Source organism: Periplaneta americana, chromosome 15 (genome assembly GCF_040183065.1).
Source record: "Periplaneta americana isolate PAMFEO1 chromosome 15, P.americana_PAMFEO1_priV1, whole genome shotgun sequence".
NCBI classification, from domain to species: domain Eukaryota; kingdom Metazoa; phylum Arthropoda; class Insecta; order Blattodea; family Blattidae; genus Periplaneta; species Periplaneta americana.
In genome coordinates, this window is record NC_091131.1 from 105,306,641 (window position 1) to 105,332,804 (window position 26,164).

General features: G+C 36.3%; 1 protein-coding gene across 1 annotated transcript in view; it reads left to right on the forward strand.

Moving 5' to 3' along the window:
* Window positions 1-26,164, forward strand: part of spg (dedicator of cytokinesis spg) — a 657,455-nt gene that overhangs the window by 333,335 nt on the left and 297,956 nt on the right. The window contains exons 2-6 of the mRNA XM_069848787.1: window positions 7,423-7,506; window positions 21,177-21,217; window positions 21,394-21,449; window positions 22,643-22,739; window positions 24,180-24,328. Coding sequence (XP_069704888.1) covers window positions 7,423-7,506; window positions 21,177-21,217; window positions 21,394-21,449; window positions 22,643-22,739; window positions 24,180-24,328 — 427 coding nt within the window. The remainder of the gene's footprint in view (window positions 1-7,422; window positions 7,507-21,176; window positions 21,218-21,393; window positions 21,450-22,642; window positions 22,740-24,179; window positions 24,329-26,164) is intronic.

Genomic DNA, 26,164 nt, shown 5'->3' on the forward strand with positions numbered 1-26,164 from the left:
TCATCATCATCGTTTACACATCATGGTATAGTTATAACCGTCTTTTCCAACATCTAATGTCTTCTCTGGCGTTCATTCCTGTAGTTGATGTCAAAAACAAGTCTTGAGAATTATATCCTCTTTCATTCATTGCACTGTCTTCCGTCTAAGTCTCTATTTTTTTCCTCATTTGTTAAGTATGTATATTTATAATTCTTAGTATGCGCTATGGTCAAAGTCATAGCTTTTCTGATATATAAAAAATACACAGATGTTCAATTTGTCCCAAATTTCTTTCGTATTCGACGTGTTGGTTTTGCTAACATAAGCAAGTAGCAATGTCATGGTTAATTTTCATGTAGGTTATCCAGTTAAGTGTCTCATAATTTATTGTCATTTATGTTATTTCTTGTAATATAAGTATACGAGATTGATTCATTGTTTGAAAACATATAACTATAAGAAGAATATTTTTTTTTTCAATTGTTATAGGTTTAACTATATTTAAAACATGCAGCATTTCTGGCGTTGATTCCTTTTCCATTTGCTGGGACTATCCACATATAACTTAAGAAAAGGAATAGGTGGTCCTATTCAAAGCCATAACAGCCTGAGGAAGAAATGTGAAATTCCGAATCGTTGCAAAAATGAAGTCTCAATTCACAGTTGAACAATCCAGAATCGTGTTCTTATCTCAGTCACCGTAAAAACTTGATATTCCAAGTCTTTTGATCTGCATTGACTATAGACAATGTCTGTGGAATGTACTATAGCGCCGAAGTGTTCTCCAAACAGGAAGCCGAAGTGCTTAGCACGACGTCCACACACATCGATACATCTCGGCACGTGATCTCAACTTCCGGTACGAGGTAGTCGCGAGGGGTGAGGAAACTCCGCCGTGCATACATCTCAAGCACCGTCATATTTCTTGTGCAGGGAGTCGCCCCACGACGCGAAATTTCAGCTGCATGGCGACTTTCTCTGTATTGTACCAATATTTAGAACCGGAGTTCTCAGAATTGCGTACACCCTACATTACTGGTCGTATATAAGTTATCCTCAAAATAAAGTTTTTCTTGTCTCTTTTTTCATTTTCTTCTTCACTTTAATCTGAACGTAGGCATTTTCGCCGTGTCGATTTCTTAAGTCTTTTCAGTTCTTTTCCTTTTGCTTTAATATCGTTTTACTTTCTTCGCGCGAATACTTTTATTATAGATATAAAGAAAAATACAGAGATACTGCAAAACTCTTTGTCGAGATTCGTAAAGAAATACACGCTTACATCATCCTTAATACCGGAAAAGTAATTCTAAATATCCCTTCAACTGTCTGCGTACAGTGATTTCTTCTGAACTGTTTGTTTGTTTTATTTAGTCAACTGTCCGAATACAGGTTTGAACCTCATAAGTAACACCAATAAGGCATCGCTCATGAGGAAACTAGGTCAGGAGATAATGGGGTAGGGTGGCCAGTTTCTTTCCCCCTCCAATGGATGCATCGCCGATTAGCTACATATCCCACTAATCAGACGTCAGATGCATACAAAACAATTGTTCTTCCTCTGACATAGGCCTATATCGTCAAGTGTAGATGTACTGCCTGATAATACGAGTAGATATACATATCAGCCACAACCTCAATCAGAGGTATTCTTCTGAACTATTGGACGAATTTTGTTGATAGGCCTATTCAATATTCACGAATCAGCTTAAATTTATTCGGGAATTACTCGTTTATGGTCAAGAAATAAGAGCTCTTTGAAGTGATAATACACCCAATGACGATTCAGTACAAATCAAATGCAACGATAATTTTCAAGCATGAAAGAAACTTAGCATGATGCAGGGGACTTCGCATGGAGTTAAAATTATTTTCTAAGAGAAATTAATTTTCCTATGCAGAACTTTTTCTCCTTTTAGTTGCAGATTGACTCTAAGCTCCTACCGCAAATAAGGCATTTCTCTTTCTTATAGGATAAGCCCTTGTTATTTGTGGATAATTTGCACTGAAGCAATTAGTTTTACAAGTGCCTGAATGAAATCATTGTCCATTATTTGAAGAGAAAAAAAAAGTGGTTATTATGTCAGCATAAACTAGCATAACATTTAGGCCTATATCATTCTTAAAATCCGATTTTGTAAATAAAAATTATTACAATATACGAATAGCCATGATGAAAATTTGTGGAAAATATGCCTATCCAGGTAAACTGTAAAATGTATATATAATTTATAAACTAACTCATATTATATCTTATTTTCTGTCCGCCGAGTTAGCTCTGTGGTAGCGTGTCTGCCTCCAGACTAGCCGGCCCGAGTTCGATTCTTGTTCGATTTTCTTGTACCTCGGGACTAGGGGAGAGATGGCGGTGCACAACTTTTAATCACTAGATTGTGCACCAATATGCCTGGGTTAAATCCCAAATCTCTCCGCGGTGCATATGACGGGAAGGCATATGTCACTGTTGATAGTGATTCTTCCGTCGGATGGGACGTTAAGCCTGGCGGCCCCCTTGGTGCTATTGACCAGGAGTAGGCTACGTGCCGGCACCGGGTTTCCCCTTCTCCCTTCCTCACCTTCATCATCATCATCATCATCATTCTCACCCATTCCCTACACTACACTTACACGAACACTTAACATACACTCACCCTTGTACACGACATAGCCTAACTCTTCACAGATACACATAATGCATAATGCGGCCCGCCGAAGTGGTGTGCAATTTGAAAATGGATCACAGTCCTGCCATCTATCCGTAGTATGCAGAATCCGAATCACGCAAAGTGAAGTGAGTGGGAATTACACACACACACACACACACACACACACATACACACATCTTATTTTCTCTGATTTGGATGCATAATAAGTAATTTCCTTTATCTATTATTTTGTAATATACTTAATAGTTTTAGAAATTAAGCTGAAATCGATAATGCCCTTGATAACATGATAACATAACCGAATTGTTGCAAAACACGTAAAATACATGAAACAGTATGTGTCATATTCTTGACATCCATTCTTAATATTCTTCTGAGGACGGGTAGGCCTAATGAAATTCCTTCCATATTAGAAACATTTATTCATGCGGGCTTAATATGAGATAACAGCATATAGTACGCACATGTCAAAGGCATAGGCTAGGCATTTTTTTTTTTAGTTTGTCATTTATTTGACTACTAGTTTATTTAGCGTCGATGGGATTGTGATAGCGAGATGGTATTTGGCGAGATGAGGCCGAGGATTCGCCATTAATTATTTGATATTCGCCTTACGCGGGGAAAACCTCGGAAAAACCCAACCAAGTAATCAGCCCAAGCGGGAATGGAGCCCGCGCCCGACTGCCACTCCGGATAGGTAGGCAAGTGCATTTAGCCGGCTAAGCTACGTCGGTGGCTGGATAGGCAGTTTTCAACGGACACCAGATTAACAGACCAGTTCCGTATACCAGAGTCCTGTTGCATCATAATTTACAAACTAATTCATGCATTCATATTATTCTGCACAAGGCCAGGTCTTTCACTGCAAACCCAGCTTTCTCAAATCGTTCCTATTTTACAAAGTAATAAGATTAGTAAATTTATTTGTGATTTGTAATGTGTAGAATATTTATGTCGGTCGCATAATGCTAAGACGAAAACTTACAAATTACTAGCAAAAATACTAATATTAGGCCTATTAGTGAGTTTTACAAGCTCTTGTTGCATAATTGAAACTAATATTGTTAGTTATTAGTGTTTCTAATATTTTTTCTACATGTCTACATTCACCCACTATTACATATTATATTATTAGTGATATTCGTTTGTTTGTAGTCAACAGTAGTAAATTAAATCATCATTAATTTTTTTGAGAGAGACTGGGTGACAAAAGGGCTAGTAAACATTACAATTTATAATGTAGCCTATAGCGATGTTATATTTATAGCAAATATTTGAGCTTAAGCATTTAAGATTTCTAACTTGTATATAAATAATATTACGGTAAAAGATAAAAAAGTGTCTCAGGTAAGGACATGAAAATCCCAGAGCCCGAAAAGGAGAACTACTGCTTTGCAGCTAAGCGGAATTACAATTAATCTTGTTCCTGTAACGTTTTTTTATAAACCACAATGTCGTTATTCGAATGCGATTAGATTATTATTATTATTATTATTATTATTATTATTGTTATACTGTAACTGAATGAAACATAGATTGCAGCCGTCTTCATCATAATGGCTGGTTTCTCGTCTTAAAATAGAATATTGGAACTGCAGTAATGCAACTTGCCAAAACAACTAGGCTATTCTATGTGCCATAGGTTCGCCACCGCACTACTGTATATCATCTCGGAGAATCCAGAATCATATATTGTGTTATCTGAAAAGACTGAATGACGTCCATATTAAAATAATTACTGAATGTGTTGTGGTGATTCTGTTATTCCATTAAATCTTCAAATACATCCTTTGTTGAAATAGCAGTTGGAATCTGTTGCACATCAATAGAAATCTAATAAAACCAGAATATGATAATGATGATGATGATGATGATGAAGTAATGTTAAAAAGAAAGCATTATAAGAAACCGATATGGTATGCTCTATGACGGTGGGAAAGACCCTTCTCATAGTCATGTGTCCTTAAATCTCACAGGATTTTTCTTTATTTACCGAAATTATTCAAATAGGCCTACGATTACATTGATGCTGGAGCAATGGTTGAATGAAAGCAATAAAAGAAATAGTACACCCAGTGAACTTGCTACATGATCAAGTGATAATTACTTTGGAACGAACTTTTTGGGACATACCGGGTTTATAATTCAATAATTTATTACCGGTACTCCATCTGATGCCAGAAGGAAGATTAAAAAAATACTGGAGTCGATTTCGAATCAATCGCTTTCATGTGTTTTTGATTTCATGTCGATTTGTTAATTTTTGCATAAAAATTATTATATTTTGCGTGCGTCAGTTATTCGTGGTTCAATTGACTCATAGTTACTGAGCTACTGAAAATGAACAAAACCATTCCATATAGTTTAAGAGAAATCTGTGTACACTGACGTTCAAAGATACCTGACCCTACTAATCGATAGTGATCGATAATTTGTTGGTGTAAATGTAGCTTCTCTAGTTATTTTTTCTATGAATAGATGGCGAATATGATAGTCAATACTGCCAATCGCATATAAATATACCCGCATTATAAAATGTTTTATTTCATCCCTCTCTGCTGATTGTAAAACAACACTGGGGTTATGGTCTGTGGAGAAACTTCCGGACTTATACCGCGTTGTCTTGGTGCTAGTAGCTGACGTTTCGACCTGCGGTCATCCTCAGAGCAGTGGAGGCACCAAGACAACACCGTATTGTCCGGAAGTTTCTCCAAAGACCATGTACACCGGCCGCGGAAGCCTGCGGCAACACTTAACACTGGGGTTAACTGCAAACCGCTGATATTGTTAATTATGAGAATAGTTTATGCTTAATTTACATCATCATTTTCCCCGACATTTTTTAACCGCCCCAATAATGGTGCCACCTATTGAGAACTAGTGGAACTGCTTCAAAGTTTGTCATTTTTTTTTATTTTTGGTTCTGCCTTATCCTGTGGTAGAAAGTTTAATAATAATAATAATAATAATAATAATAATAATAATAATAATAATAATAACAATAATAATAATAACAATAATAATAATAATTTCGAGAGAAAAATTGTTCCGGGACCTGGTATCGAACCCGGGACCTTTGGTTAAACGTACCAACGCTCTACCAACTGAGCTACCCGGGAACTCTACCAGACACCGATTCAATTTTTCAGTGTTGGTTGCTTGACAGTTGTCAGCCCACTTTGAGGTCTGTGGATATAGAGGGGAAAAGTTGGTTCGGTGTCTGGTAGAGTTCCCGGGTAGCTCAGTTGGTTGAGCGTTGGTACGTTTAACCAAAGGTCCCGGATTCGATACCCGGCCCCGGAACAATTTTTCTCTCGAAATTATTCAAATCAACTTTACAGAGAGTTATACCTGAAAGCTTGATTTGCATAATATACGTCACTCTTCGTTAACAGAAAACCACAATTTAAGTCACACAGCTAGTGTGCACTCAATGTTGGTTGCTTGACGGTTTGTCAGCCCACTTAGAGGTCTGTGGATATAGAGGGAAAAATTGGATCGGTGTCTGGTAGAGTTCCCGGGTAGAGCGTTGGTACGTTTAACCAAAGGTCCCGGATTCGATACCCGGCCCCGGAACAATTTTTCTCTCGAAATTATTCAAATCAACTTTACAGAGAGTTATACCTGAAAGCTTGATTTGCATAATATACGTCACTCTTCGTTAACAGAAAACCACAATTTAAGTCACACAGTAGTGTGCACTCAATGTTGGTTGCTTGACGGTTTGTCAGCCCACTTAGAGGTCTGTGGATATAGAGGGAAAAATTGGATCGGTGTCTGATAGAGTTCCCGGGTAGAGCGTTGGTACGTTTAACCAAGGGTCCCGGGTTCGATACCCGGCCCCGGAACAATTTTTCTCTCGAAATTATTCAAATCAACTTTACAGGAAGTTATACCTGAAAGCTTCAATTGCATAATATACGTTACTGTTCGTTAACAGAAAACCACAATTTAAGTCACATAGAGCTAGTGTGCACTCAATGTTGGTTGCTTGACAGTTGTCAGCCCACTTTGAGGTCTGTGGATATAGAGGGAAAAAATTGGATCTGTGTCTGGTAGAGTTCCCGGGTAGCTTAATTGGTAGAGCGTTGGTACGTTTAACCAAAGGTCCCGTGTTCGATAGCCGGCCCCGTAACAATTTTTCTCTCGAAATTATTCAAATCAACTTTACAGGAGTTATACCTGAAAGCTTGATTTGAATAGTAATAATATTTATTTATTCTGGCGAAGTTAAGGTCATCAGGCCTTCTCTTCCACTTAGCCACTTAGTTCGCTTACACGATCATAAAATCGTAGGTCAGATATCTTTGGACGCCGGTGTACATGGACGCACAGACAGATGACATTTTTATAATATCTGATATCCTTAAATTTGTATTTCTATAAATATATCGAAATAGATTTTTTTTTGCCTCATCATTGTACTTTGTCTTTATACTTTGTATAATCAAAAAGGGGAGAGAAGACTATCAGCAGTTCAGAATGCCTCACTGAATAGATTATGTCCGTTCACAAATAAGTTACGAAAAAAAAAATACCGCAGCGCATCCGTTCAAACGCTACTAGATTTGCTTTTTAAGTGTTTTATTAAATTTTTATTTAATAAACGTATGAGTTGCATAGGTCATTATTACATCGAATTTACAATGATACTTTTATAAAAGTGTTCTTATCTATTATTTTGCAAAATACTGCACATGTTTTGTATTAAGATAATTTTTTTAAATATCGGTAATTTAATTGATATGGCTAATTGTGGAATGTTTGTGTTTTGCAGCCGTGTACAACTGGCGAGGAGAGACACGCTATGGTCTGCCCTTGGAGATCGGAGAAACTGTTCAAATCCTGGAGGAATGCGCGGGTAAGTTTAATTTCTCAACAGATAAACTCATTTCCTTCCTTCGCAACATTACTGAAGTTTCGCACGAGATAACAAGCCAAGAATGTGCGAGTTTTAATTGCTATTTCCAGAGAGTGCACAAATTATACAACTCCACAAGGGACACAAGTTTTTCAAACCATCTCCTCTCGTTGTTTGCTTCACAATGTGTATTGACTTCAATTTGTAATTTTGTACAATAATTAAGCTAATGCCTGAAAATTGATGCTTGTACGTACATGACCAACGTTATTGCATGCTGCCTACAGCCTTTGTGTATCACTGGACACGTCTGAAATATCGGTTTTGCTCCCGAATGTCCCCAACATTCGTTTCTTAGTGAGCTGAACGGACCAGAGGATTCAATCCATGAAGAGATGATGACATTGATTATGATGATTCTCAACGTTGTTATTTGAACCAGTATTTCGTAATACTTCCTCCTTTATTTGAAATATTTCGCAGCCTTTGTAAACCCTCTCTTATTTTTTTACGTGTGTTGTAATCTGACTTTTATACAATTGCGAATTCCTTCTTTCTTTCTTTCTTTCTTTCTTTCTTTCTTTCTTTCTTTCTTTCTTTCGTTCTTTCTTTCTTTTTTCTCTCTTTATTTCTTTCGTAACGTATTTCCTCCTTTCGTACCGACTTACAATCCAGTGCGAGGTAAGGTAGGATAAGTATCTGTTGACCAACACTTTACAGGCACTGTGGTCAGCAGAGCTCATTGTCATCATTGAGGCAGTACAGAACAGCACATAATAAGGAAACAAGGCAAATATACATTCTCATTGACAAAGATAATAATCTCTCCCACTGCCCACGCCGGGAATCGATAAGGAATGATAAGGAGACGAGGCAAATACCCATTCTCATTGACGAAGAAAATAATCTCTCCCATTGCCCACGCCGTGAATCGAAACACAAACCGCTTGGATGGGAAGCGCATACACTATCCACAAAAGCATATGCAGACACATTTGCAAATAAGAGAGCCTTTTCGTTTGTGCTCATTCATCAATGTAAAATACTTTTGAATTGAATTGAATTTCGGGATAGGACACTATGACCCAGCACTACGACCTTTCGGCATCTATTATGCTTAGTCTCAAGCCAGGTGCTTTCCGAACCCCACAATGGCTGACTACACTAAGGTTAGCTGAGTACCTAGGTTTCAAGCAGCTTTCGGGGAATGCTATGAAATGGTGACGGAATGGAGAAATGTTGACAGGTTGATGTAGGTGCCTAATATAGGGTTTTAAGGAGACCCCTGAGAAAAATCCTGACTACGACTATGTCCGCCAGAAGTGTCACTTTGGATTTTTCAATAAAAAATCTCAGGTCTGACCGGGACCCGAATCCAGAACGCCTGCGTGACAGGTCGAATATCTGACCGCCGAGCCACTGCGGAGACCCATGTAATAAACTTAGGCAGCAAACCTTGGGATTAACACGAAAATGTTAAATCAAAGTAGAGGATGTCCGAGAAGTCCTGCTAAATCATAAAATACTCATATGTGCAATATGATCCAATCCGATTTCCAAACATGTTTGGAGGCGGAACTTCATATCATACGCGTTGTAGCATGTCGTCATTGATTTCAAGACACTTTTCCTTAATCCGCGATCGTACATGTTGCAGGAAACGAACCTTCATACTGTAGCTTTTCCTTAAGAGAACCCAAGAAACTCAAGTCAAATGGATTCAGGTCAGGTGATCTGGGAGTCCATTCTCTAAGTTCTCTGTCGCCTATCCACCGATCGGGGAAGTTGTTAAGCCAATTCCGTGCAGGTCTAGCATAAAATGATGCCGGAATTGGATCTGTTAGGTGAAAGACCAGAATGTTCATACATGATATGGTGCTCAGCCACATTATGCCACACCTGTGCGGAATAGGCTTGGCGACAACTTCCCCGATCGGTGAGTAGGACGCAGAGAATCCAGAGATTGGGTTCCCAGATCGCCTGATCTAAATGCACTTGACTTGGGTTTCTATCTTAAGGAAAGGTTATACGAAGTGAAGATTTGTAAGCAATGTAAAGATTAAACTAATATTCCATAGAAATGTAATGCATTTCTTCGATTTTAGCTGTCGGCGATGTCCATAGGTAGTTAGTCAAGGAGATTTGTCGGGTTTGCCTCCGTGTACCTTGGATACACAGCATGCCGTAGTACAGTCGGTTGAGAATGGGCCTATCTTTTGGGGTTGCCGTAATATGCCAGTGTAGAAACGAATCCACGTAAGAGAATCAATTCGCCCCTATTCAGAAAAAAAAATTCATTTTTTTTATATTATTCTAGTCTGGTACTTTATAGTTTATAGTGGCAGTGCAAAGTATTTGAACAGTGAAATGTTCTTGAAGTGTTAGTGTAATCAGGATAGAATCAGTGAAATGTGTCGTAGTTCCAGTGCAGTGAGTGAGTTGACAGCGAAATGAGTGTAATGTTGAAAGGTACTTGTGCAGATATGAACATATCATACTCGTGGGTTTTAGTTCGAACTTAGGTTTAAGATACAAATTAGATTTATTTCAAATGTTATTTTAAGTGATCGTTTCATTTAATTTAGGATATTCCCTGTTGTTGTTGTTGTTATTATTATTATTATTATTATTATTATTATTATTATAAATTATTGTTAGTATTAATTATTAGTGTTATTATCAATTGTATTTTTAATTAATAAGTTTATTATTGTCATTATTGAGTGTAATTAGTTTATCACTGCCACCGGGTATATACCCATTGCAGTGTGAATAAATAAATAAATAAATAAATAAATACATACATACATACATACATACATACATACATACATACATACATACATACATACATTAATTAAAAAGTAAAAAGCGTCTACATTCCCATACTGGAGATTCGAGTTGAAGGCCTGTCGAGAACAAGACGTGAAATCTGTAATGGGGAAAACTATACTGTGGCAGGTTTGCTTGGAGTGCTACCATTTCCTTCTTAACACTTATTTCCATAATTCGCTATTAACGGGGGTTTACTGTTATCATCGGAACAGTAACAATGGTAGCTTCTGCGCCTCAAGAGAGTTCCTTAAGGGGGACATACTCGTACTGCATAGGAGCTATACAACAAATTTTCTACCGAGAAGTACCTTTGAGATTACTGAAGTTCTGTGCTGCCTGTAACACCATACAGTACAAGAAAACACTATTCTGACATCACAACAATGTTTGGAATCCAAGGCGGAAATTATTTTTGTAGATTTACAGCTAATATGTTCGGGGGATAAAAAAAATACCACATTTGGCAGCTGTGAAATGTTTAATGTTACATGAGGCGCAGAAAGCAATAAATATGAAATACAACTTCGATTTCTGTTTGAATTATATGAGACATAGACTAGCCACAGAATACAATTTTCATTTCACCAATATATTCTGCTTTATTTATAATAGGCCATAAATTTAAGATTTAAGACAGATATATTGGATACAGAGCAATAAGATTCCCCTTTTACAGAGCAGAAATAGAGCTTGGTTAGCATGCGATCCGTGATTCCTCGTTATTTAGTAGAATGGAATTGCAGTATTGCGAGATCCATACCACATAAAAGTCAAGAAATCCATTTGCACATTTCACACAGCAGCATTGCTTCCTATCACCTGGCGTATCGAGCCGTAGCTCAATCAACTCATGGCCTCCCATCAAAGAGCATCGGGATTTGATTCCAGAGACATCCTGTCAGATATGTTGGAAGCAAAGGAACTAATTCTGTTTTCTCAGTGATTGTTATTCCGCCTTAGCTTTATTGTGACCTTATCGTCTCATGAACACAAAATAGCCTTATAAATTGTAAAGGTTGCAGTACGAGGTTTTTAGGATCCACTAGTTAGATTCTTCTTTATCTGCCAATCCACAGCTCCGAAATGTTGGATGTTTCTCATCTATAACATGGTGTAAAATATAAAAAATCTCTGGAACACTTTATAAAACCAATTAATAATTAATCCACTTCTTACACTGAGAATAAAACCCTGTTCTCTGGTTGGTAATCAGCAGTTTTGTTTTAGATATTTGCGGAAAAATTGTCCTCGTTTGTCCAGTGATTACCACGTTTGCTATATACCAGAGTTCGTGAGCTTAAACCCGAATTACATGATTGGTAAGGGGCGACAAATGTTGAGCATTGTTCCTTTTGAAAGCGACATAGGCTACTCGGAAGGAATATTTAAAGCAGCTACAAGATCATTATCCTTAATTAAGTGGGCCATAGACAAACTTTAGGTGTTCCTCACACGTCCTGCGTTGCTATCTTAAAGGCCTTTCGTGGACGAGGGAAGAAGCGAAGTATAACAATACTAGATTGGATACAATATTCCGGATGTTACAATACATGCGGGGATGAATGGCGGACGAGTTCTCGAAAAGAGAAAAATCTTTTTTTCCCCACAGAGAATCAGATCATATTATAGGTTAGGTTAGGTCAGGTCACGGTGGCTATGGGCGGATTAGGACGACCCTATGCACGTCGACCATACTGAGTCCTATTGTGCACCCCGAGTGTTATGGGATGAATGGGGATGAGGGTGTACAAGCCCACCGGCCGCATGTGATCCCTCACCCGCTCACCCAATGGGGACCTCCTACCCTCCCCCGCTCCAAGTTCACATCGCCAGGATCCATTCCAACGGCCCTTCCAAGGTGTCGAAGCGCCCTTGGAAGTGCTCTTAAGGAATGAATCCTGGCAGAGATATTGCGGAAGGCTGGGAACCCAGGAACGATTGCGGAGAGAATGCCCCCTCCCGTAAGAGGATGAAGACATGAGTCTTGACCTGTATATGTCTATTGAATGAAATGAGGAAAGTGAATGATATGATGTGAAATCTAAATTCTTTTTCTTCACGAGAGGGGAAGGGAAAATGGACCGTGGCAATGAAAATTCCAACCCGGCATTTGCCTAAGTAACGTGAAAAATCACGGAAAAACCACAGACAGGTAGGTCGGTCCGGGAATCGAAGCACGGACCTCCCAAATGCGAGTCCCATGCGATAGGCATGAACCAACTCACTCGGTAGACCTTATTATGCTTTGTGGAAATAAACTATTCATTGACAAGTATTATGTATATTAATGCAAATATACAGGCCTTGACGTGAGCCCAACAGTCGTCCAGTGTTGCCAGACTGTGTGGAATTCCACAAAATGTGTGTAATTTTGATTCCTATTTGGAATGTTGTGTGTAATGATTGGCTGTGTGAACTTTGTGTGTAAGTCTCACAACTAGACCCACTAAAATTTTAGTTAGTTAAAAAATAAATGTGCATATAGAAATACCTGTACATTTGACTCTAGAGTCCATAAATGATCTAAACCGCGCTTAATTTGTAGGGGTAGCTTGGGTTTTGTCATTCTGTTTGAAGATTTTTGGCTCTTTCTTTATAGACTTTCTCTCTAGGTTTCAAAGTTCTGAGTGACAAGGAAATACTGGACACTGCTCAAGGGCTCAGACAGCTACCTGACAATGAACTTGAGGGGGATGGTATTGACTTAGAAAACAAATTTTTATCGCTACGGATCATGTTGAGAGGGTGGGTGAAAAAGTAACAATAAGCTCAATCACTTGTCTGGTTTCTGGTTTTCCCTATCTCTGATTTGCTCCATATGCGACCCGTAACAAATATATTTTGTATTATCTAAGATTAAATTGCTGAATGTACACAGTATTTAAACAAATAATACTGAATATAAATAAATAGGTAAATAATATATATGCATAATCTATACTAATAATAATTCTGTAAGCGAAATTTTTCTGGTAATTTTCGATTTTCCAAAAATAACACTAGCCTGCGAATTTCAACTTTGTGTTTGTTGCCTAAACTAAGTAATGTGATTTTATATAATGTCGATGTGCTGAGTCCGAATTTTCAATCCGTTTGCTTCTATCACATCAGGTTTCTTTGCAAAATTACTTTAAATGTATTTTATAATTTCGTGAATTTCATCACAAACTTTTTCAATTCACTTTTTTATTTCAAATTCAAAAACAATATTTAAAAGACACAACTTGCTGAAATTATGTGTATGGTTGTTCATACATGTCACTAGAATGTTTTTGCTTTGTTTTGTCTTGTTTACTTCACTATTGGATGTATAAATTAGCACAATGTATCACAAAAATTACACCACTTGCTTCTTAGTTGAGAAAGTCCTCCTGTTCCTCTTTCTTTTACGTTTCTCTTCAGGTATTTCACGCTTTAACATCCAACAATAATCACCAAGCATACTGCAAATCAAGCTTTCAGGCATAACTCCCTGTAAAGTTGATTTGAATAATTTCGAGGGAAAAATTGTTCCGGGGCCGGGTATCAAACCCGGGACCTTTGGTTAAACGTACCAACGCTCTCCCAACTGAGCTACCCGGGAACTCTACCAGACACCGATCCAATTTTTCCCTCTATATCCACAGACCTCAAAGTGGGCTGACAACCGTCAAGCAATCAACATTGGGTGCACACTAACTCTGCGTGACTTAAATTGTGGTTTTCTCTTAACGAAGAGTGACGTGTATTATGCAAATCAAGCTTTCAGGCATAACTCCCTGTAAAGTTGATTTGAATAATTTCGAGGGAAAAATTGTTCCGGGCCCGGGTATCGAACCCGGGACCTTTGGTTAAACGTACCAACGCTCTCCCAACTGAGCTACCCGGAAACTCACAAGGCTTTGGCGCACAACATTCTTACAACCAACTTCCATATTTTGTCAAGGTGGCAGTGTTTCATAGTCCAATGATCAACTCGTGCCATACTAATCCCACAGGCAAAGAATGCATGGAAATTTGGTAAAACCAGATTGTTGACGCAGCAACATAGTAAGAACTTTGAAATCATCACAAATTTGCCAGTTGTGTTCCCATAGTCGCAATAACAGGAGTTGCAAGTTTGTGTATGATTTTTTGAGGATCACTGAATAGGCAACGGGCACTGAACCAAAAATATTTCCGTTATGAAGGAGGAAATCCTTTAAACTTCGCTTGGAAGCATCAATGAACAGTCTCCATTCACTTAGGTCATAGTTTGGAAGTCCAAGTTTTAGCATAAATTCTTTCACATTACTGCAATATACAAGATTATCATCTTCGGAGAAAAAGTATTTAAAACCTATTTCACGTTGTCAGTACCAATAGAATGATGTTTGTTTAAGATTTTCTGGTCGCACAGGGATTGGTACATTAGGCACAAGTAAAATAGCTGACCGAACAACTGAATATGCGATTTGATTTTTATGTTTAGAATCGTACCCCTTCACATCACACGAACAGAAATAGCAGTCATTACTATGGTTTGACTGCTCTCTCCAAACCATAGGTACTCCAAAAGATAGCAACGGTCTTCTCCAATTGATCAAATGACGAAGTTCTTCAGTGCATACCCTACATACTTTGTGTGGTGCCCAACCTATACTTTGGTCTCCAAGTTTGATTCCAAAATAGGCATGATATGACTTTTTTTACAAAATCTGTAATATTACACCTCTGCTTAGGCAATGTGTATATCCTACATAAGTTATATAACAAAAGTGGTCTGGATTATTTAGACATTCTTGAGGCAACATGGTAAATACTTTCTTACTGAAATAAAAACTTTCAACATTCTACTCCACAATAAAGCTTCAAATTTATTTCGTTTCGTTTCCAGATGAAACGCAGACTAATGAAATGTGAGAGAAACTAGACGAGTTGAGCTCAGTCTCTCACCAAGGAGTGGCTGACATTTCTATCTTTCACAAATAAAAATAATGACAAGACTGCACGTTATTTCGCCGTAACTTCCTTATGTGCTTGCACCCCCAATCTGTTAAGAAACATTCAGTGTCCTTGGTTTTCAATATAAACACCTTAAAAATATGTTGAATACATTTGGTTTTCATATCCTAACATACTAAACCTACATAATGTTAAAGTATTACAGTTTAAATAATTACGCTATAAATTGTCGTAATATATTATAAGAAAATTAAAATAACAAAAAATGGTACGTGATAGGAACTTTGTGGCTTCGAATTTGATTTCAGCATGCTAAAAATACCCTAAAAACATTAAAACTTTGGAGGCAGGAATTTCATAGCAGACTTGTGTAATTAGTGTTAACATGTATAATTAATCATCCTGAAACCGAAGATCGCTTTTTTTTTAATTTTTGTTTGTATGTATGTCTGTCCGTCTGCCTGTCTGCCTGTCTGTCTGGATGTTTGTTACCTTTTCACGCGATAATGGCAGAACGGATTTCGATGAAAATTGGAGCATTAATTAAGTTCGTTGTAACTTAAATTTTAGGCTATATGGTATTCAAAATACTTTATTTAAAAGGGGGGTTATAAGGGGGCCTGAATTAAATAAACCGAAATATCTCGCTTATTATTGATTTTTGTGAAAAATGTTACATAACAAAAGTTTCTTTAAAAATGATTTCCGGTAAGTTTTATTCCAGGCAAAATTTTGATAGGACTGATATTTAAGTCTGTCTGTCTGTCTGGATGTTTGTTACGTTTTTACGCGATAATGGCTGAACGGATTTCGTTGAAAATTGGAATATAAATGAAGTTCGTTGTAACTTAGATTTTAGGCTATATGGCATTCAAAATACTTTATTTTAAAGGGGATTATAAGGGGGCCTGAATTAAATAAATCGAAATATCTCGCTTATTATTGATTTTTGTGATAAATTTTACATAACAAAAGTTTCTTTAAACATTATTTCCGATAAGTTTTATTCCAGGCAAAATTTTGATAGGACTGATATTTAAGGATATACAAGAGTTTTAAAATAACAATACAATACATTTTTAACGCCGCCTCAGATTATAGTGTCGTTCCGTAATTCCTATGTGCAAAATATAAAATTTTTCAGTAGGAAGAAAAAACAGATTTATTCATTCTATGGCAGTGGTACATAGGAGATCGTGAATTCTTACATTTTCGAAAGAAAGAAATATAAATACATATAGGAGATTGTATTATTTGCTGTATAACTATTTAAGTTATTTAATAGAGCAAAAATCTGAAAATCGATATGTCACAAAGGAGTTATTGCAGGAACGACATCGATGGCTATAATGAAATTAAAACAAATGACTCCGTCTATTTAAGGCGGCCTTGACGTTTATCAATATTAATATACAGATAATATTAAATTTGTCTGCTTGTATGAAGTAATCTCAGAAGCTAATTTGGATAATTCCTTTACTATCTGAAATTTGTAGTTTCTCTAGATGGATGTAATATTACATATAAGGAATGAGGTAAGATGAAAATAGATCTTTACGCACAGAAAAATTATCTTCGTACACAATCCGCTCTATTAATTTGGAGTGATTTATTAAAGATGCATTCAAGACTAATTTAGAAAAATGTTAAACGGATTATCGTTGCATCAGAAACGGATGTTCTCTGAACCAAATGATCATATTTTAATTATTTGCATGTAATAACAAATAAGAAATATGTTAAAGGAATTATCATTGGACCAAATGTGTGGTCTCTGGACCAAAATGATCGCATTTTAATTACTTAAATACAATTTAAACTAAGTAACATATTAAACTATTTATCCTTCTATCAAACACGAATATTCCCTGGGGCAGATGTCCTATTTTAATTATGTAATTACTTTATATTTATTTCTAACATGTGCAGCGGAGCGCACGGGTACGGCTAGTACATACATAAATTTAAATACTATCTGAACAGTTTTATTCAATGGAAGATAGGCCCTATTTCTAAAAGTACTGTTGCGATAATAAAAGTATGAATACCTGAGGGACATTAGACCAGCGTTGGATGCAGAAAACTATGTAATTAATTAGCATATATATATATATATATATATATATATATATTCTGCGTGATTATAGTGCACAAAAATGTTTTCTAAAGCCATGTGTGGAATTTGATTATTACGAGGGATTTTAGTGTTGCTAGTCTGACAACACTGTGATCAGCCCTGGCTGTTAATTGGCTGTTGCGCCGCGGATTAATTTTATTTTATATTGGAGTATATGAATTTGGTGTGCTTGTTTTTATCACGCCATATCCGCATAGATTACTCATTATCGGCGTTTTCTCCATGATATCTCGTGTATATATTACCTGTAAAAAAGTTCGCTGGTTGTGGCTCCCTTGGAGTTTGTCTTCTCAGGAAGGCGACACGATGCATTTGTTTCTTGTTAATGAAATTGTGAATTGCTGAGAAATTGTGGAGTGTAGCAGGAGAAACTATTTATAATAATATGAATTGTAAATAATTGTATAAGAACAATGTAAATATGGTATTATGAAAACACTATTTGTCTCATATTCGTGTATTTAATGCTTCCTTTATGCAACTGCATATTGACGTATAAAATGAATTATTGCTCTCTTCTTGTAACCTTGACGGTCTATAACCATGGAACTTATGCAACTTCCGGTAAAATAAAGAACTGAGGGAATACTGTCATAAAAATAAAGTACACATACATTGTTTTCTTCAGAACTTTCCTAGTTTAAAGTGTCAGAATTCACATTACAATACACGTGGGAACTCTTCTTTTGTCGTTATGGTATACATATTCATAGTGTTCTGCCAGATGGCAGGTCTTTCACTGCAAACCCAGCATTCTTCAATCTTTCCTATTTTCTGCCTTCCTTTTAGTGTCCGCATATGATAGTACAAAAATACAAAGTGGTAGGTTCCTTCATGAATTTAATTCTTCATCATGAACTCATGATAAATTACAAATACTGAAGGGAGTCGAATGTAATGACTAATGACACTTGACGCCATGTGCATGAACTTGCCCTCCCCCCCTCTCTCTCTCCTGCTTCCAAGTCCTTTGTGTCTTTGTTACACTAACGTGGTTACAGCTTTGATCTGTAAGTAGTACGGATTCTCAGTAATAGGTGGCAGCAGTGTCGCATTTTTTTTTATTACGCAATGTTTGTAGGAGAGACTTTGTTAGAATGTAAGGTGGCAGCACCTACTAGATGGTTGATGCCATCTATGTTTAAATTTCGTAAGGCATTCGCTGAATTTGATAGTAGTAAATATAGAGGACATCTATGTACATTGACAGAGGACGAGGACACTAAGCAGATAAACTGAATTGACACCATCCTCTCAGGTTGACTCACTGTAATATTCCGTATCGTATTTCGTATAAAGAGGATTTCCATGACGACTATTATTCTGTTACATTCTCCATAGCAATAACTGGTTGAATATCTGAATAATTCTGTTTTTCCAGTAAATTATTCTTAATGTTCAAAAGACAAAGCTTATCTTCTGCTCCTTCTACTTCTACTTCTTCAACTTCATTTCTCAGCAATAAATATTTGTGTTAGTAAGATAGCTATACCTGTTTTTTTGAAAGATGGAACGTGACAGTTAAGCGGCCGAGCTTGGAATTATGTTGCCAATATGGACTACCACTCTGTCAGCTGATGAGAGCAAGCAATTGACATTAGATGGCTGACGTTAAAACATTCATTGACATTGATGCGAAGGTAAAAAAAAAAAATTCAAAAATCGGCAGAGAATAAAAGACAAAACGTATCAATGCTAACACTGTAACTCAACCGTTGTTACCATAGCAACAGGCCTACCACGCTATGTGACATTCAGTTGTTTTTCCGATCGCAACGCTACTGTCATATCCCATCTTAAAAAAAAAACAGGTATATACCATGCACTACAGAAGAAATAATGTTTATTAATGTTATGCAGACTCGCTGAAATATAACTTCAATATGATAAAAGGGAATATAAATGTTAATATACCTACTTTATTGATAGCCAAAATAATATAATCCACAACAAAGAATCGGATGTTACGGTAGGTCTATCTAATTATGAGGAACTCTTGTTCCATATAGTTTGGACGAAATGTAAGACAAATAATCCCTTACAATTTAAATGTATATAAATTGTTAGTAATAAGTGGGAAAATGTCTTATATCCGAACTATTATTCTATATTTCTATTATAGCTTTGAAGGGTTCTCTGCAGATTTTACGGCGACATTTGTACTTCAATTCAAATTACAGTTGAATTTTCTCAGTCTATTTTTTTATCTGTATTTTTATAAATTTTCATTATGTGAAATATTATCTACTGCAAATTTTAGTTTCTTGTATACAAATTTCTTGTAAGACATTTTCAATGTCGTTTTAAATGTTGAGGAAGATTGGATTATATATATATATATATATATATATATATATATATATATATATATATATATATATATATTAAGAGAGAACGATATTAACATATTATCCTAGATCAATGTAATTATTTTTTTCAATCTATCAAGTCAAAGTACTGTTACAAGTAATTGTTCATAAACTCAACTACGTAGCTGATTTTAATAAAATACTTTGTAAAAAAAAAAGTAGTTGCCTGAGAGACACGTCAGTTGTTGGGAAATATAGATTGAGAGAATATTAATACAGTTAGATATTTCTCTTCCACATTAAAACAGGGCCTACTTGTAAAGGTTCGAAAACAATCAATCTGAATATTGTATGAAGTAATGACAGTCGTACCATTTATACACCTATGTCTGCGAAACAAGGACTTTGAAAACGATTAAAAGATTGGAAATGACTAAAATTTGTTTTATAAGACCTGTTGCAGCCAAGACAAGAAATTCAATGAAAAGAGAAGTAAATTATTCAGTTCGGAATATGTATGATAAGTCTTTCTTGTGTTAAATTTTAACGTAACTTGTTAACATGTTTGGACCTATTTTGGGTCATCTTCAGAACTGGTCGTTGTTGGTGTTGGCGCCTCTCGTTTCCTGTGTGGGTGCGTTCGTAGTGTAGAGTCAAAGACTGTATATGTTTTGAAATTGAGTTGTGTGTTGAGAATATCATACTTATTCCGAAGTGATACAGTGTTAAACGTTGTGTAATCAAGATGTATAAATTATTCAGTTAAATTATATGGGAAAAGATATTGCAGATACAATTGAAAATGACACATAGCAAGGACTGGAAAGAATATGATTACCAAAAACATGAGTATTAATGAAACTATTTCATGTCTTATGAATTAATGGAGTGACCTGTTTTGACTTAGAAAATTTTGTTGAAAATAATTCGTAAATTTATTTGTTGATTAATTGATTTTTACTAGTTGCTTGCTTTCTTACTTTAATATGAATTACAAATAATGCATTACACATTGAAGTCGTTTTGTATTAAGTTTCATTGGTAGTCATTTTTCTTGACTCTTGTTTGATGTTTTTCATGTTTTCTGAGATTTCTATAGTTCATAATAAGTTCCAGAAGAATGTTTATTCTTCCAAAACTGATTGTCATAGTACATTAAGCTGCATTAATATTTTCACAAACTTTCATGAACATCTGTATATGATAACAGGGATCAGTGTGTCTAATGAGCTAATTAAAATGGTGGCAAATTTTAAAATATTCCATAAATGTTTTCTTGAGATGATTTCACCAATTCCTTCACATTTACCTCCTCATCCACTTCCTTATGCAGTTAGTCTGTTACATTCATTCAGTTTTTTTTTTATCGAACAGAATACTTATCGTACCTCGAAATTTCACTTCTTATACTCCCCTCTTGCCTCTGTCGAATTCTCATAACGCTTTTTTTTTTTGTATCTTTACAGGCTGGTTCCGAGGTTTCTCCACAAAAAACCGTTCAATTAAGGCAAGTCTGAATGTTCATATAATCTTCTTCTAACTCTTCCTAGCAATTACTATTTACTTACACGAGAATCGAATTACTGTATTCTGTTTCATGATGGAGATAATTACAGTATATTTTCAACATAATATTAACCGTTGTACAGTAAATATTTGTCATATTTGTCATTTTTGTTGCAGGGTATATTTCCAGCATCATACATACACTTGAAACCCTGCAAAATTGATAATGAGGGGTAAGTAAGCCTTTAAGAGAAAAACTTGTGCTACAAAATATAGGCCTATTACATTTATTTTTGGCAATGGAAGGTTATATTTCTTCACGGGAACTTTAACACTGATTGGATGCTGCTTTGATCTCGAGATTTTTCTATTCACTATAACTTTATGAAAACATTTTTTCATATACATCTGTGCCTAACGCGTTTATATCCATAACATTCCCTGGGTTGTTCTATGTGCATCCACTCTGAATAAGTATTGTCATTTTTCTCTATGTGCAGTTCTGTTCGCCATATTTTAAAGTATTGACTTTATCTCTGATTCTCATAATGCTTATCTTCTTATCTCACCTCTTAAAGTACCTTTATGCAGAAATTTTTCTCACAATTTCATTTCCCCTTTGTCATTTTGTTTTCTTGTTTAACTTTATTTTGAGTACAATTCAGCAACATCAGTAACAGAGCAGATGTCTGTTTTATAAAATTTAATTAAAAATCTTTCCTGACTTTACTTTTGAAAGAATAAGATATATAAGGTGGAAGTAATATAACTGTGCAGATTGAAGGGAGCAATAGAATGGATGAAAATGCATTTTGCAATTCAGTGCATGGTTAATTATAAAATTGGGCTGAAATTATGCGTAGTTTGGCAATAGCGCATCGCCGGCTCACCTACTAAAACACACACCAAATCAGGTCTGAATAGCAGCATTCCGTCCCTTAGTTACTGCAATAGGGTTGCCAGTTTTCTTAACGGCAAGAAATAACGATACTTGGTATAACCTTTTTATTTAATTTGCAAGAAAACCATCCATTTTATTTTAAAACTGTAAAGAGCTAGACCATGCTTTTCAGTTTCTCTAATTATAAGAGTAAAAATCATAATCGTATATGTAATACTTATGGAGTAGGCTAAAACAGTTAACATTTAGGGGAAACTTTTTTTTTTCTGAGGAAAGTATTCTTTTGGGGTTAATATGGTATTAATCCTTGATTTTTGTTGTACTTTATCCAAGGAATAAGATGTTAAAATATACACTGTTGTATTACTAACACCCTTTATATCGAACATTTTCTGAAACAATTTCAAAATTTGCATTATTTTGCAATAGAATGTAATTTATTTTTTTTAAATAGACATATAAGAAAGCCCTGAATACACTTGGTCACTTTTAATAAACAACGTTTGTATCTTTATCTGTTTACAGATTGTTTGAGTCAGTCATTCCTATTGAAGATCCAGTCGTTCGAGAGGTGACACTGGTTCTTAGAGAATGGGGAAACATCTGGAAGAGACTCTTCGTGGTGAGTATATAATACTATTGTTATTCCATCATCCCCATTCCATCATTTCATGATATATCAAAAGCCATTCTTTTGAACAAAGAAGCCAAATATTTTTCTCGACTTTCCTAAAAATGTAGGCAAAAGAATGATGAATCAGTTGAGAACCACGATTTATTTTTCTAATCTCTTATTTAAGTACGCTGTATCAACTGCACGGTTATATAGCATCGGAATCAGTGACAGCAAGGTGATATTTGGCGGGATGAGTCCGAGAATATGCTATGGGACTACGTGACATTCACCTTACAGTTAGGAAAAGCAAAGAAAAAAATAAATTAGATAATCAGCCCAAGCGCAGCTTGAAGCACGAGTTCAAATTCTTTAACCCTGATCTAATGAAATAACTCCCGATTTGCTCAAAAACCGTGAGATTTAATTTTCGAATTCAAATACACCAACTCAGAATTCACACTTGTTTGAATGATGATAAAAAAATCAGGGTTCGAAGAGAATCTCAATAAGCTTATCCTCATGGCAAGGCTTTTTGAACTTAATTTTTCTGGACAAGTAGAGTTCCTCAAATGACTGATTTACCTCTCGTGCCAAACTTTCCTCGACCTTTCAGTGTACTTCTTTAGTTTCTTTTGGTATTAATATAGTTGTGATGAAATGTTACTTTCCTGCCTTCTAGTAGGTGAGAGTGCCAATGCACTGTGTAATTTTCTTTATTTTCTAACATGTATTTAATCTCTAATTCTGAACAAATGTAGTGTCGCGATATCCCCTGTCATAAAGAATAGGATCGTTATTAGAATGGTCGTAATTTCCTTGATATTTATTAATGCCCGGGATCGAACCCGCAACCTCGACCATAGACGGCCAGCGTTATACCAACTGCGCCAACCAGGCCGATGGAAGATAATAGTGGTGGTGGTGGTGGTGGTGGTGGTGGTGGTGGTGGTAATGAATACCAGGTAGTAATAGTAGCAGATATAGTAGTAGCACAGTCTAGTATATACAGTCACGAAGCTTGAGCTGTGGGGGTGCTAGGAACAATTGACTGTGCCGGTACTATTTCGCATTGTCTGTAATGAGGCGATATTAGCGATCCTAGTGGTTAGCAACTATCTATGGATGCATATTTAGTACGTATTGAGCTTCGTAACTGTATATACTAGACTGTGGTAGTAGCAGGTGGTGGTGGCCGTGGTGTTGGTACTGGTGGTGGTAGCGGCTGCTGCGACAGCAGCAGTAGCAGCAGCGCTTGGTTGTGGTTGTAGCCCAATAGCAGAAATAGTGGCAGTAGAAATACAGCAGCCGTACTGGATAGTATTATTTGCGGAACGAGTCAGCAACTAAGCTGCTTTCGTCCTTAATGAATGGATTAAACTAATTAATTAATCAATCTTCAATACACATTAGAGTATCATTGAACAAAAAAGTGGTAATTGTTCACAGGATCGGGAAACGTACAAGTTCTCAACACTACGTAAAGTAATGCGCGAGCTACTGGATTGGAGGCGTCAACTCCTGACGGGGACACTAACTCAGGACCAGATGCGGGAGCTGAAACTCAAGATCACGTCCAAGATCGACTGGGGAAACAGGTAAGTGACTATCACACTATTTTACTAATGATGATGGTGAACAGGTCAAACAGGACAGTTGTGCTTTATGTTTTATCTGTGTTATGAATCTGATTTTGGTGAGAAATGCCTAGTTGGAATTGTCTCTTGTGTTACACTTTATTTAGAGTAAACTTTCAGTATCTCTGTATAATATCTTCTGATGTCTGCTTTCTTACCGATGTGAATTTACAATACGGAATCCCGTTTGAATAGCCTATATATCCGCACATCTTTATTTAAAAATTTGAATTTGAACAAGGAGTTAGTAACACTCGAAAACGATTAACATTTTAGTTCTTTCCTCATGTGAATTTCACCATCTTCTGCTTAGCCTACCAATGTGGATTTCATTTCTTATATAAGACTCCTGTATTCTGTGATAGAATTAGGCGAGGATGATGTCTGCCTATACGTAGGCAGTGGCCGTGATAGTCTTTATGGTACCTTCTACGAACTTGGCTTCTTTATTAAGTATTATACAGTGCATACATTTTAGCTTTCCACACTAGCAGAAGTAGAGTGGAAGCGCAGCTGCCCACACATGACCGGCCCACTGACCGTTCGGTTATGAATGTAGAACACGCTAGATAAACCGTAGAACGACAGTTTTTTACAATTTGAAATTGTAAAAGTGATAGAAAATGTTACCTTTTCAAAGACGATATTGAAAATGTGCCTTATTTGCTGCAAGGCTGGCGTTGTGTGGCTTAAACACGTTTTGATTCACACGTTACAGCTCTGCTTCCAAAATGTTCGCTACTTCTCGGTTTTAGTAATTTTGTAGCATTATAGTGCTGATGTATGCCTGATCTTCATTTGTCCTAACTTCATGAGAGATTTTTATGGCGATTTTTCTAATTGAGCACCGATATCATATAACATCTCCTCCTTTAAAGCATGATGCCTTCGTTTTCTATTCTTTTCCAATATTGATTCCCATAGTTTTTAATTTATTCACTATTTTATGAACTGTAGTCCTTTCAGGTGGATCAATCTCAGATAAATGTTCTTGAAATTCTGTACGACACTGAGCAAATGAAGTTACGGAAAATGAAAATTCTTTCTTCTGTATTAAATCTCTGAACCATGACTCAAGCAACAGACAATGTGAGAAATGAAATTCAGCACTACACACAATAACATTTACTGTTCTGAAACTCAACTCAGTATTGCACACAATAAGGCAGCCGTTTTATCAGCGACTCTACAGGGTGTAACAAAAAGATATGTCGAAACTTTAGGGAAACATTTCTCACACGTAAAGGATGAAAATATGTTATATGAACATGGGTCCAGAAAAGCTTTAGTCCTATTTCCTTGTTAGAGCTCTTTTTATAAACTATGCTTACATTATACGGTGCGCAAGCTATTTTGTTTTTTATGTGGAATGCCATCACAGCTATGGTGTAGGGCCTACATTACATCCCATATCAGAACTGTGGGAAACGCACAGAAAGGAAATGTACAGCACATCACCCACACCTTAACCTCACCTCATTAGTAATAATGACATTATAACCGGAGATAAATAAAAAAAAGTCTGCATCTAATCAGATTGTTGTAGGGTGTGCTTGTTGCTACATGATAGCTATGATAGCATTCCACACTATTTTGCGCACCATACAATGTAAGCAGAGTTGTACTCGTATAAAAGGAGCTCTAACAAAGAAATAAAGCGTTACCCGACCCATGTTCATATAACATATTTTCATCCTCTATACGTGAGGAATGTGTACCCAAGTTTTGACATACCTTTTTGTTACATTCTGTATATGTGTTCGAATGGCAGCGCGCAGAGATACTCACTGCCGACTC